The sequence below is a fragment of the Ischnura elegans genome, chromosome 2, assembly GCF_921293095.1.
Source record: "Ischnura elegans chromosome 2, ioIscEleg1.1, whole genome shotgun sequence".
NCBI classification, from domain to species: Eukaryota; Metazoa; Arthropoda; class Insecta; order Odonata; family Coenagrionidae; genus Ischnura; species Ischnura elegans.
This window is the reverse complement of record NC_060247.1, coordinates 60,463,993-60,477,408: the sequence shown is the minus strand read 5'-3', so window position 1 is coordinate 60,477,408 and position 13,416 is coordinate 60,463,993. Positions and strand designations below refer to the sequence as shown.

The window sequence follows — 13,416 nt, the reverse complement described above, 5'->3', positions numbered from 1 at the left end:
ACACGGAAACGAATTTTCCTGTTTATAAGTATATCCGCATCATTTAATCGCGTTTATCGTGTATGGTTTTTTTTACGTTTTCTAAAAAAGCGTTCATACGAACTTCGTTATTACGAACCTCCGGTTTTACGGTCCTGTGAACTTCGTAATCAAGAGAGTCTACTGTATATGCTTTGTAAAATCTCTCCCTTTTTTCTTCTTCTTCTTACTTTTTGGCCTTGGAATGACCGTTTGACCGTTCCGAGCTGATTCCAAAGTATCGACTTTCTGCGATCGTTTTTGAGACCGGTCTGACAGGCCCAGAACCAGGTACCAGAACTGACCCATCCCTACCTGAAGTACATTTTACCTTTACTCCTATGAATTACTATGTTGTTTATCACTGGTGTTGTATTAAGTGATATTGTTTGCCAATGCAATTTTTATTTCACTCTAAACTGTCACAACTACTCTAATCTCCAACTTCTGTTATGTATCTTTCTCTGACATATTGAAGTTAACACCTGAATTTTTAAAACATTATTTCTTCCTCAGGGATTGAGAATAGCTCCTCCAGAAGCTCCAGTTACTGGATACATGTTTGGAAAGGGTATCTATTTTGCAGATATGGTTTCAAAATCTGCAAATTACTGCTGTACATCATCTACAAATTCTACTGGAATATTATTGCTTTGTGAGGTGGCCCTTGGAAACATGTAAGTTTATTTTACATTGGCTTGAGACATGTATTTGTTAACAAAGGAAACAAATTGTATTATCAAAAATTAGTAGCTTGAAATGAGGGTGGTCTGGTGGAATAAAGACTTCTATGTTCTGACCAAGCTATCCAACTTTTGGACAATATGTAGGCCTGTTGCCTGGTGCAAACTGTCGGACAACTGACAGTAGGATGATTGATTCTCTCATACCATCAACTAGCTAACCTCTGCAATTATGCAGTAGATTCTGGTTTATTGGGACAAATAGGAACAGGGGCACTTTGTCCCAATTAAGCAGCTGCCCCTATTAGGCGAACTCTCTTGTATATGGGCATAAACATGTTGAAATGGTAGAAGACTAAAGAATGTTTATAATGCAAACAAAGTTTATTAATCTATTAATTTTTTTAATAAATCAGAGTTTAGTTGATTTGTGAACATTTTTAAGAATCATATCAATCTTTGTTGAAAATATTTTTCACAGCCCCGAGTGATGCTGGATCAATGTCTTTTACTAGGTTGTATTAAAGTAAAAATTCATTTTTAATTAGTTAAGAAAGTGTGATTCCTAAATATTTCATGTAGTTATAAATGTGCAGAGTACTTGTTGTTCAAATCGTATCTCTTCGTCTGAGGATTTGTCTAATGTTCTCTGTTGCATTCTCGTCATCCTTGTCACACTAACAAAGTCGGCACAGAAATCCAATGATGACATTGGGCTACTTTAATTGTCTTTTGCAATAAGAACCCTTCCCCCTCAATGAACATCTTTGTGTCCTGAGATGTCACTCACCTGCATTAAGGTGTGATTTCATCTCCATCACCATGCTCACCTTCAGCTTCACCTTGTTGCCTGTATAATATGGTTTCAGCAGTATCAACTTCTGTTTTCATTGGTCCAAATTGCAGTCGATATTTTGAACTCTTCATGGCTTGTTATTGGGAACAATTTAGAGTATTTCGCTATCAGATTGTGCTTTAATGTTGAAAACTGTGTTGGAATGTTTGAAACCGCAATGAAAAAAGCAATTTGGAGTTGTTTGACAGGTGAAATATGGCCAGCAATCAGCCAGAAATATGGAAAGATTTCGTGCTTTCCCGGCGAATGGACTTGGTAAAGAGTTCTCGGGATCGCCACCGGGTCAGGAACTCCATATCTGCCCGGATATTTGGCAGATATGGAGTTCCTGACCCGGTGGCGATCCCGAGAACTCTTTACCAGCCAGAAATATATTTGCTTGCAGAATGTTCACCTTTGAGCTTGCTTCATTGGCAAGGGATTACGATCAGAGGGTTTTCTTATATAGATTCTAGAATATTATCTACTTATTTCCCATGGTAATGTATTTTCAAATTTTTAATTATCCCCATAACCATAGGTTGCACCCAGGATGTTGTATTTGGAGGCAGAAATTCCAACTGATTACAGTAAAACTTTGATTTTACGCAGTTGGAGGGACCGAAATATGGGCACTGTGTAAATTCAAAGTGTGTAAAATCAAGGGTTGTATTGAGGAGGAGTATAGTTTTCAGGATAACACTTGCTCCTTATTTTAGAAGGCTTAGTCATACACTTTTGTATAGTTCTGATTTAAGCCAGATCCGGAACTAGAAAAAGTCTCATATGTGAGGTTTTATGGTAAAAGAGCATGAAATCCTCTTCAATCGTGTCAGATACATGTTTCCCGGTTTTGATTACTCATTTGGAGGCAAAAAAATGAAGCCTAATAATCTTATATACTCACAAGCAACACCATAGATGACGTGTTACCTTAAGAGAAACAACGTTGCATTCCTGAACAATGTTTCCCATGGTTGAACAACAAGGTTGAATTGCTAGCATTTCTGGCACTAAGATTACTTCTGTTACCCAGGAGAAATTTTGGAATGGTGACACTAAGTGCTTGCAGAGAATCTAATTTTCAAAAACATTCTCATCAAAAGCAGTTTTCAGGAAATCCGTTTAACCACCTGCAGACAAACAAAGATAGGAGATTGAAGAAATGAGGTATATGAGGAAAGTCATCCAAATTAACCCCATTAACAGGGAGCAAAATTTCGCTAATATATCACAAAGGCTTTACACTCTGTGGGCCTGGGTTCAAGTCCTGGCAGTAGCGGAAACTTATCAGAGATGGCCCTATCCCTACTTGAGTGTAATGTGGAGGGCACTTCCAGTGCACCACTCTGTCCATCAGATGGGAAGTTAAGTCCTGGTCCCTTTGGAGCCCATCATTACAACCTGGTTAATGCCAACATAGGGTTCCTATCCCCCCAGCCCTTACTTCATGGTGCTAATGACCTCAGCTGTCGGTTACCTCCTTCCATATAGCATACAATAAACAATACGGAGCACACAGGACCCGGGATATTCGGAAATTTAGGTTTTTCCGGTGTTTAGGTAACTTTTTTAAAAGTGAGCTATTAAAATAACCACGCAACTGCCGTCATGCCGCCAGTGATGAATGAAATAATGATTAATTGTCCAGAACATTTTCCCTCTTTATAATTTTTACGCATTGAAAAACCATTTTCCAATGAAATTTTAGCATTAGTAGATTGAATCCACCAGGTATAGCTTCTCTGTCGGCATTCTTCCACGAATTTAGCGCCGGGACCTTCGACTCACTAGCCGTGTGACTCATCTTCACGTAATAGTTTGCTTCCCTATATCTGATAACAACACCGGTCACTTTTTGTATTTCGATTTAATGGTGCTAAGCCATTCCTAAGTTTAAAGGGACTGCCGTATCACTCACGTCTTGAATTTGACCTCAATGATTACATGACGATTGACGACGCGAGTTATTCTCCAAGGGCATTAACTCCCGTTCCACTAAAAATAAACGCTTGCCACGCAGCGACGTTAAGCTAATAGCTATTCAAGTTCCAACCATGTTTCATTTAAACCCACTGACAATGAGATACAGGTTGAGTCAGTTCTGATAAGTGCGCCGTGCAAGCAACTTTCCCTCGCCTCCATTCGTCCCGCAGATGTGGGGTTAGCCCGCCGAATGAGAAAACGCATGCTGCTTTTACCATCGTGTTGAATCACCATCGACTTACGTCCATACTAGACGTACGACTATCTTTTTTGGATCACCTTGGAAGCCAATATTTTGGCACGGGAGGATTTTTATAGGCTCATTTCGCCGTTATATTTCGCTGGGATGACGGAAAGCATAGCGTTGGCAAAATCCTAGAAAACTTTCCGTTAGTTCATAATTCCGGATTAACGACCATCTACTGTAATTACAATAATTATGCTATAAACAGCGTCGATCAGTAAGTTGAATAATAAACGAAAGGTGATAATGTTAATATCTCCGGCGATCACCTGTCTTAATCAAAAGTAGTTACGCATACACGACAGTTGCCGTATGATCATCTCCGGTGATCATCTGTCGCATACACGGCGACAGCCGTATATTTTAGGTTTCGATGTCCTTCAAGGGAAAATTTTAACTAAGAGCGATATTCGCGTTCGTAAAGGAGCCTGAAATATTACTTAGAGGGCGGAGGGTAAGCAATAATTAGATTCACGATGTTTTTAGTTTCACGCTCAACAGTGCGACGTCATTTCAACCGTTCCTGTATTCATTTTTGCAACTCATTGAGACGAATAAATAACCTAACTTCATATTGCTCCATTCGGGATTTTCAAAACAAGTCGAAAGACAACTGCGTAAAATCAAGATTAGCGACCTCTTTGGGGCTGGGGTTATGCTGTGCAAAATCGAAAAACTGCATAAAATCAAGAAAAGATGTAAAATCGAAGTTTCACCATTGCCATTCCCTATGCTTTCCGGCCGGACTTGAGTGTCGCTGCGTAAAAACGAGACTTGATGTAAAATCAAAGTGCGTAAAATCAAAGTTTTACTGTATTTTTTAACTCACTTTAGCAATTAGCATGTGCCATACAATTATCAAGTAAAATTAGTACCTTTATCAATCTTCGTGCTAATTTGTTATCCCAACTGGTCAACCATAGCGTAAAGAGACTCATAGTCACTCTTGCATTGCTATTGGCGTGGTTCTCCACTGGTAAACTGTGTATTCTTAACCCGTAGAAGCATATAGACTTAGCAATTTTTATAATAACCAGAAGATTTTATATCAGTTCCTGAAACATTTGTACAATACAAAATAGTGATGCAATCCATCGCTTTTTTGGAGACTGTTAGTCCTGCGTAACTGTTGCAAAGAGAGCCATTTGGTGTTGCTCGGTAATACAGTTCCGTCCAATGACACTGGTTTTAGACTTTAAGTTCAGAAATGACTAGTTGCGTGTGAAGGGTATCATCACTTCTGTGCATGCATCAACTGCTGAGATGGGGATGGGATAAAGAGAAATGAACGAAGGGACATTATAATCTTCCAAAGTAATAGTCAGTTGCGGATCCAGGATGGGGACAAGGAGAGGGAGCTAAGTATGGGGTACTCCCAGAAGTATTGCTGGTCCGAACAAAAATTGCTATTCTATCTAGTGTAAATTGGATGTCCAAAGGGGGGCTATAGCCCTCCCATAGATCCGCCACTGGTGATAGCTCAGTTGCACAGTGGAAAGGGGGTAAGGGAATAGATCACATGAGGCAGTTGAATTTTGCTCAAGGCGTCGCAAACAAAGAGCTCTTGAGCTCTTGGTAAGTAAAATTATTCATCTCAATCAATCTCCTTTGCTTGACGTCAGCCCGTAATCCCTAGAAATTTAGAAATTGGCCTGTACCCGCTCGTTTACCCTCATTATAGGTGTCGCCACTTCTTTCTCACTATACCGAGCTCATTCTATCATCCATAGCCCATCTACCGCCACAGGAGTCCTCTCCTCTTAAACACAACACTATGTTGAATGAGGTCTCATGGTCAAGAAACTGAATCTTTATCCTCTTGCGGATAGTATAACAACAACAGCTTTAAGAATTGGGCGGGAATAAGAACACTTGTGAAACATAGAACGAAATTGAAGGAGAAAAATATAAAACATCCGTTATCTGGAACAAAAAAAATTAATTCCATAGCGAGTATATAGTCAATGTTGCCAACTGACGGCCCAATAAAGCAGCATGCTGTCCCAATTAAGTGGAGAATTCTCTGGGATATTTCTCTTTTGGGTTCTGTTCTTCTACATCTGTCCCAAGTAACCGGTTTACCGGTTTGCATCATGATTCCTATAACTTCTTGACTCAAGTCATTTTACCCATTTACCTTAGGTAGGCACCAAGCAGTCTAGTGGTTTCAGTACTAGCAAGACCTCATACGATGACTTTTACTGAAAATACCTTGTTTGAGACAGTTAATATGGTTGAATTGTCAGCATGTTGGATTAGCTGATGATGATGTGAATGGTCTGAAGGAAATACTTCAAATGGTTATTCATAGTCCTTTACTCCTTCATTTAATAAATTAGAAAGCTAGCAGAAGCATGATTTGAGGAAGGACTGTATGTACAGTGGCTGATTGAAAAATCTTACCTCCCGGAAAGTGACATTTTTCAAGTTGAGGCTTGATGCCAAGCCTTAAAGGAAAGGCCTCACATGAGTTTTTGCTGGGAAAGAATTTAGATTGTGACATTCTAGGGCTAGATTCGTGCGTTTTCCCATTGACTTGATATGCTGATGTAATTCCTTTGGCTTAAAGAGGCCCTTACCCTTTTTTTATTTACTTTGATGTGAAATATAACCTTAAGTAATAAATTATGGACATAAGTGTTTATTATGTATGGCGAAGTGAATTGGACTGAATTTAGAAATTGGATTCTAATATCTTCCCAGATAGAAGTTTCTGTTTTCCTCTAGGTGTACTTCAAGGTTATTGTTGTTGCAATGGGTTTAAATTGTGTTACACTAATATTATTGTATTTTTGTACTAATTTTGGGTTTCTTTAATTCAGGATGGAAAAGACAAATGCAGATTTTATTGAAAAGCTCCCAAAGAATGTGCATAGTGTTAAAGGTGTTGGCATGACCCAACCAGATCCACAACATGCCCATACCTTGCCCGATGGAGTTGAAATTCCTCTTGGAAAAGGAGTGCCTCAACCGAGCATCAAATCATCTTTGCTGTATAATGAGTATCCTTTCAATGCATTTTTATGGGTTTTACCTCTACTCCTATTTGTTTCCTCCAGGGTAAGTAAATGAAAATTTTCTGAGTGGTTGCATGTTACGTCAACAAAATATCTTCTCTATCTTGCATAGACATCATGTAGTATGCAGGCAAGTGTGCTGGTGGTAGCCATGTATGGGGAATAGAATTTCGAAGGAAAATTCTCAAGAGAGTGTAAATGGGTAGATAGGCAGGAAAAGCAAGATTTGGGAAAGCAATTGAAATATTCTTTAAAGGATTCATAAGAATTTAGCTGTTTACCGGAGTATTTGGATTTTATGGAAACACGGAGCATATAATTGGTTCCACTAATATCTCAAGCATTTAATTGGTTCGACTTATATGTATATCTTTTAAGGCCATTTTACACAGTACACGGAATTGCGCAATCTGACGTACCTGCGAAGGCACAATCAAAATTGAGACATTTGAGTTCATTTTGGGGGAGATATGAGAATGTCTTTGGAGAGATAGTGCTTGCTACATATTTATTTAAATCACTATTAAATTCACATATATTTACTATGTGCGCCTACTTCGTAGTCACCTTTATAGAGAAAAGGCGTCCACATTCAGCGTCCAACAGCTGGAATGTGAGTAAACTCTCCATTGCCTCAGTGTACTCCTTTCAAATTTCCGCCAAAAAATGACTCGCTCCACCGCAGACCCTAGTTTTCACGGGAGCGTCTGGAGCGAGGCGGGAAACGAGTGAATGATGTTTGCGGTGACGTCACACCTTAACCTGTAGCGCTCCATAGCGAATAATGGACTGCTTGGGAGCTCGTCGGTGGCGCTCCAAAGTATTGGTAGCGTTCTACGGAACGCACCCTATTTTTTTTTGGAAGACTTGCAAATTTATCCGTGTTTATTATATACTATTTGTGCTTCTATTTGTTATCATCAGGGTTCCCACTCAACCGTGAAAACCTTAAAACCGTGAATAAGCCATGAATTTCGTCTACCGTAAAAAAAAACCTGGAAAAAGCCGTGAATTTCGTCGTGAAACATTAAAAATATCTCAATCTTGATAATAATACTACTATTGACTGATCAAATTCGATATGTTAATCATGTTAATATTAATATTCGATATGTCAGGCATGTGCAGACTCTTAGTCTTCGCATTTCTCTGCACACGAATATTCGAAGTGTAGTAATTGGTCCGTACCATATGACGACACATTGACCGATATTTTCCATTTTAATGGCGGTAGTCTGTTATTTTCTCTAAGCGTTTCAATTTCAGTGATAGCTTGGGGTGGACTTGTATTCGAAAAAGGACGAATGAAATGACTTGCATTTCTAACGGAGCCAGAATGAACCATTTACGAAAATTATCTTATTTGTAACTCGAAGTTCGGTTCCCACAAAAAATTAGGGCACATGCCATATGCTTCAAAATATGAGTTTGCCATTGGAATTTTACTTAAGGAAACATTTCTACGGCAAATAGGCTTTCAATTTATGGCAATAGCTCTCAATAGACTACGCTCACCTCGTTTGAATTTATGTGAATAATAAAGTAAAAGTGAAAATAACGTGTTACAGGAGGTATTTATTTTGTCTTTATATAATTAAAACCAAGTGCATTATACCCCGATCTATCGTTCCCGCATTGATCGTTTTCTCGCATTCATCGTACGCCGTTCCTGGTCCTAAATAAAGTTCCATAAAGGCAATGTAATTTTTCCTGCATCCATCATTCTACGAAGTATCGTTTTCCCACATTGATTGTTTGAAGATCGCGGTCCCGTCATATAATTTTCCCGCACCCAACGTTTGACGAAAATGAGACGAAGTGTTTACAACGTGTTGTTTGTGGCTAATAATGACAGATACCCCCAGGAGGTTGAATTACTATAGGGAGAAGCTGAGTGCCGTGGGATAGTTACATTAGGGCATTTCCCAAGATCCGCTATCCCCCTCCACTCAGAACTCGCCTCCCCTCCTCTGAAGCTTTCCTCTTCTCCTAAATGAAAAAAAGGTCTCAGCTCGTGCAGGGATCGCATTACGAAGACCTTAGCTTCGAAAAAAATATCAAGTTACACGAGAACAATAGAAACGTGTTTCCTGCCCCCCCCCCCCCCCCTTTTCTCATCCACTGACCTTTTTCAGGCTAACTGCTTCAAAGTTCCCAGTTTCTGGAGGTCACTGCTCTGCAAGGAATTAAAAAAGGACTTCCGGTGTTTAGACGGAAGAAGGTGCTAAGGGCATTCGCATATTAAGGGAGTCCTTGGTATTCGGCGTCCGGGCAAGAGTGCAGTTGGGTTGGGCCTTTAGTTGGCCCTAAATTTTCCAAACGTTGACGTCATAACAGATATCACTTTTCATTGCTGCGTTTACATTCACGGCGTATGTCGCGTACGTTAATTTTTAGTTAATATACGGCCAGTGATTATCTTATTGTTGACTTACAAACGGACCATGAATTTGACAACATTGAGACCGTGAAAACCTGAAAAAACCGTGAAAACTTGAAAAAAAAAACGTGAAAACCTGGAAAAAACCGTGAATTTCATTATTTAGGTAGAGTGGGAACCCTGATCATGGTGGCACCTCTTGTTGTCAATTGTACTTCTCCTTTTTGCAAGTTATACGATACCATTGTATTTCCTGGAGTACAAATTTGAGATTATCATGCATTACTTTATACTATTTGACATTTCATTAGGTTAGCATCGAAGACCCTTTCCGTTGCAGTGCATTCAGCATTGCTTCCAATGCACAAGATTAAAAAAAAGAGTGAAACCCTGGGCAAATATGCAGTAAATGCACAAAAATAATCATTAAATTCAACATTAAGTAAAGTGGAATGATATATTTGCTATTGTAAAGGAAATTTTCCCGTTGAAAGCGTATATATTTAAGCACATATGAAATTTGTGCGATGTGTGGCCAAAGACAACAAAAGGAGTGATGAAAATTTAATCACTTCGAGAAGCAGAAGTGACTTGCATCAGAAAGGGTCCCACAAATTCTATAACAGCCTCTTTTTGGAGGAATATGCAGTCTCCATGCACGTCGTACCACCGATTTCTTTGGTCTGGATCATTTGGCACAACGAACAAAATACTTTTCTGGTGTTTAAGGAGAGGTAAATTCTCATCTCGGCACACAACAGTTTACGTAAGGTTTCCTCCCGTTCATTTAAAATTCTCCTACTATTTATTTATACTCAAAATAACGTGTACGACAATGCATTCCTTATGTAAGCAATGCGGATATCATGAGGTTTACACATCATCAACATGGCGTCGCCCGAGAAATACATTTTTGGCACGGAATTCAAGTTGAAACTTCAATTTGCTCCAGGGGCAAAATTATTCAGCACTTAATGTTAAAATTTGATGAGCCTTTCTTACACCCTTTGCATTATAAATCAAACATAATATTTGGTAGTGTAAACCCTTCTATTGTCCGGACTGGAAGCGAGATACTTGCAGTGCTGTGGCTTTCGTAGGAATTAACGTGGAAATCCTTGAGGTATGTCCTTCAGCAGGGTTATTCCACTAATCGTATGGCCGGGCCATGAGTCAAAATCGACCATAACTACGGCCTCGAGACATACGTATGGCTTCGAGCGATTCTACTCTGAGCGAAAGGCCATAAGTCGGGTGGTAGCTATGGCCTAAAGGCCGTAATATTATGGCCTGCCTAGGAGGCGGTCATGACACGGGCCATACGAAATAACATTGCTCGCCTAAGGTGTTATAAAAGAAACTTACGAAGTGTCATCGATTACATAGCGATTGTTTCAAGAAATATATGAATATTGTGGGTGAGCACATACGGATTCAACGCGCATTGGCTAGATATATTTAAAAAAGACGTCGATTTCATAAGGGGGATACGGGATACGTGTAGGTAATCCGTTCGCATACGATGACGATATTTTCATGAACTATTTCCGTGCGTCAAAAGTTGTTACTTAATTTTTAAGTAGATATAGCGGATGAGCTAAAAGTTCGCTTGTAGTTAAAAAGTTAGGAATACTTTTAACGGATGCTCTGCTAAAGTGAACGGAGGAACGGGCCCGTCCCTCTTCCCAGAGCCGGCTTTTATTTGCTTTCTGCTACATTTGCTAGCAGATTCCTAACTTGTTTCGAAAAGCTGTAGGTAGTTTGAAATATCCGCTATTAAATGTTTTATATTTTAAGATTCTCGTAGCATAACGGTTCATGAGGGACGATATCTAAGAAACATAGGGCAAGAAATTTTTTTTTGCTGTAAGGCAATCTTCAGTAAGTCGATGCGTAAAGGACAAATGTCGTCCACAAATCAAGGAAAGAATGATAGTCTCATATTGATGTTTTAACTTTATACAGCTACCGAAACATAGTCCTCTGATAATAAAAGTAATGAAACTTAAAGTTTCAATTTCATCTTTAGATTTTGTGCATTGGCTGGATTTATAAGGCTTTTGGGGGCAAATGATTGCAGCCATGAGACAATAGTTACACCATTGGAAGGAGAGGAAGGGGGTTAGAACTACAATAGGATGTCATGTTCTAACTAAATCCATTAAATGCACAATTCACGAATATTATAATACTGCACGGTACAAATTTCTTCTGCTTCTTCTCGCCCGTGATTTGCGTTCTTCACTTGTTTTAAAGATCTTCAGCGTCTGCCGCTAGATTAGTGTTTAAAGAAAATCCAAATTTATCCTTTAATAAGAGTCCATTTCGGTTAAGTAACATATAATTAATATTTTATTCACGTTGGAACAAACTTCCTTCTCAAAAAAATAACTAGTATATAAAAAAGTGAACCAAACTTTAAGTACCAATTATAATTCTCATACTCGCCTGCAGAAAGGGCGTTAAGACTTTTGGCCGGGCCATACGATATGGCCCCTCGAGAGTGGAATCGGTTTAGGCCGTAATTTCGGGTCAGACCATAAGAAAGTTACGTTTAGTAGAATAGCCCTGCAGGCCTCTGATCAACTGAGCATGGAGGAATATATCAGCTATTGAGAACTTCTTTTTACAGGTGGCAGTAGGACAATTAGCGTAGAATCACAGTCTTTCAACTTTCCCTTCAGCGATGTGACAAAACCCTAGATTGATTGATGCAGCAACGAGTGATACTGAGAAAGTAGTGCCGAGAGAGGACGGTTGTTACTGATGGTGACGGCATTTTCTTGAGATGAGCCTTCAGGGTTGATAAATCAATTCTTTGATTTGTCCCAGAAATGTGGCAAGATTTTGGTAGCGATCTTTTCAGATCGATGAACGCAGGGGTGGAGCCTTTTTTAATACCATCACTGACTTTCTTGAGATCGCATTAATCCGTAAAATATACATATATGTAATATAAACAGATTAATAACTCAACTTTTGACCTGATCTACCACCACTGTGAAGAGTTTTGCTGGAATGCTATGTCTAATGCTAATATGTATTTTTTTATGTACATGTAATTGCATCCTTATAATTGAAAATACTTTCTGAGTAATGCAGTGTCTTCCAGACGATTTGTGTGCTCCTTAACTACTTCATAGATACATTGTGTATGATGTTGCTCAAGTTAACATTCGGTATGCCTTAAAGGTGAACTTCAAGTACAAATATTAAGCATTTCTTGCCAGGTTTTGGAGTCTCTAAATGTATGCCAAGGGAGCTTGTGATAGTGGTACTTTTTTACCATGCTACAGACATACTACCTTTTACTACTGTGAGATTATATATGAGTGACGAAAAATCTCTTACAAAATGCAAAATGAGGACTGAAAATGTGTCATGATGAAGGAAACTCCTGAATTTCCTTGAAAATTTGAATTTTTTTGCTGTTTAAGCCTTCAATTTGCTTATAGAAACCACATTATCATCACAAAATTCATAAATGGAAGTGTATTAGTGAGGATTTAAATAATCGTCGCATCTACATTTTGATTACATTGAGTGTGCCTTGATAAGGAGGTTGGTAATCGTTGTATTGTACCTTTTACTTCATACTTAATTCCATTTACTCATTCCAAACATCTGTATTAAGGTACCTCAGATTTTGATGTTTGGTCTTGCAATGTTTCATACCCAATTTATTTTTTCATATTGATATTTTTTTAACTTGACACATCACTGAAGTTTTATTTGTCTTAACTTGCTTTTTAAGACAGTTTCTAATTATTAGCGTGGGAAAATAAAATTTTAAAATGTTTAAGCTACAGAGTTGTGACTTAGATGCAGTTGATATCTTAATGCTGAAGTCGTGAAATGCCATGGCCTGACATTTATTTTATTTAATTGTAAGTCATTATTTTCCTGTGGTTACCACCAATTTTTGAGTTACTTATGGTCTTGTAAAGATTTTTTTATTAAGTTGCCCCAATAAAATAATATTTTTATGAAATAGTGTCCTTCTAATATTTGTTTTCCATTTTTGTAGTTGTGTTATTGATGTTTTATCACTAAAACCTGCCATTTTTTCCGCACATACTTTGAGTATTTCACATAAATCTGATTTTTTAGATAATCAATTCTCTAGAGGGGTGGAAACACATAGTAAGAGCTGCAACTTAACACACTGGAAGTCGATTCAATAGTTAGATTTTTCATGTCATGATTCATAATTATAACTTTATTTTATTTTACAAATATTACATGATTTTTGC

The 13,416-nt window shown here is 38.4% G+C and overlaps 1 protein-coding gene across 1 annotated transcript in view; it reads left to right on the top strand.

Annotated features, from left to right (window-relative positions):
- The window catches only part of LOC124153800 (poly [ADP-ribose] polymerase), a 73,789-nt gene extending 60,635 nt beyond the window's left edge, over positions 1–13,154 (top strand). The window contains exons 18-20 of the mRNA XM_046527165.1: positions 535–695; positions 6,589–6,768; positions 12,307–13,154. Coding sequence (XP_046383121.1) covers positions 535–695; positions 6,589–6,768; positions 12,307–12,379 — 414 coding nt within the window. The 3' untranslated portion in view covers positions 12,380–13,154. The remainder of the gene's footprint in view (positions 1–534; positions 696–6,588; positions 6,769–12,306) is intronic.
- Positions 13,155–13,416: the final 262 nt, after the last annotated feature.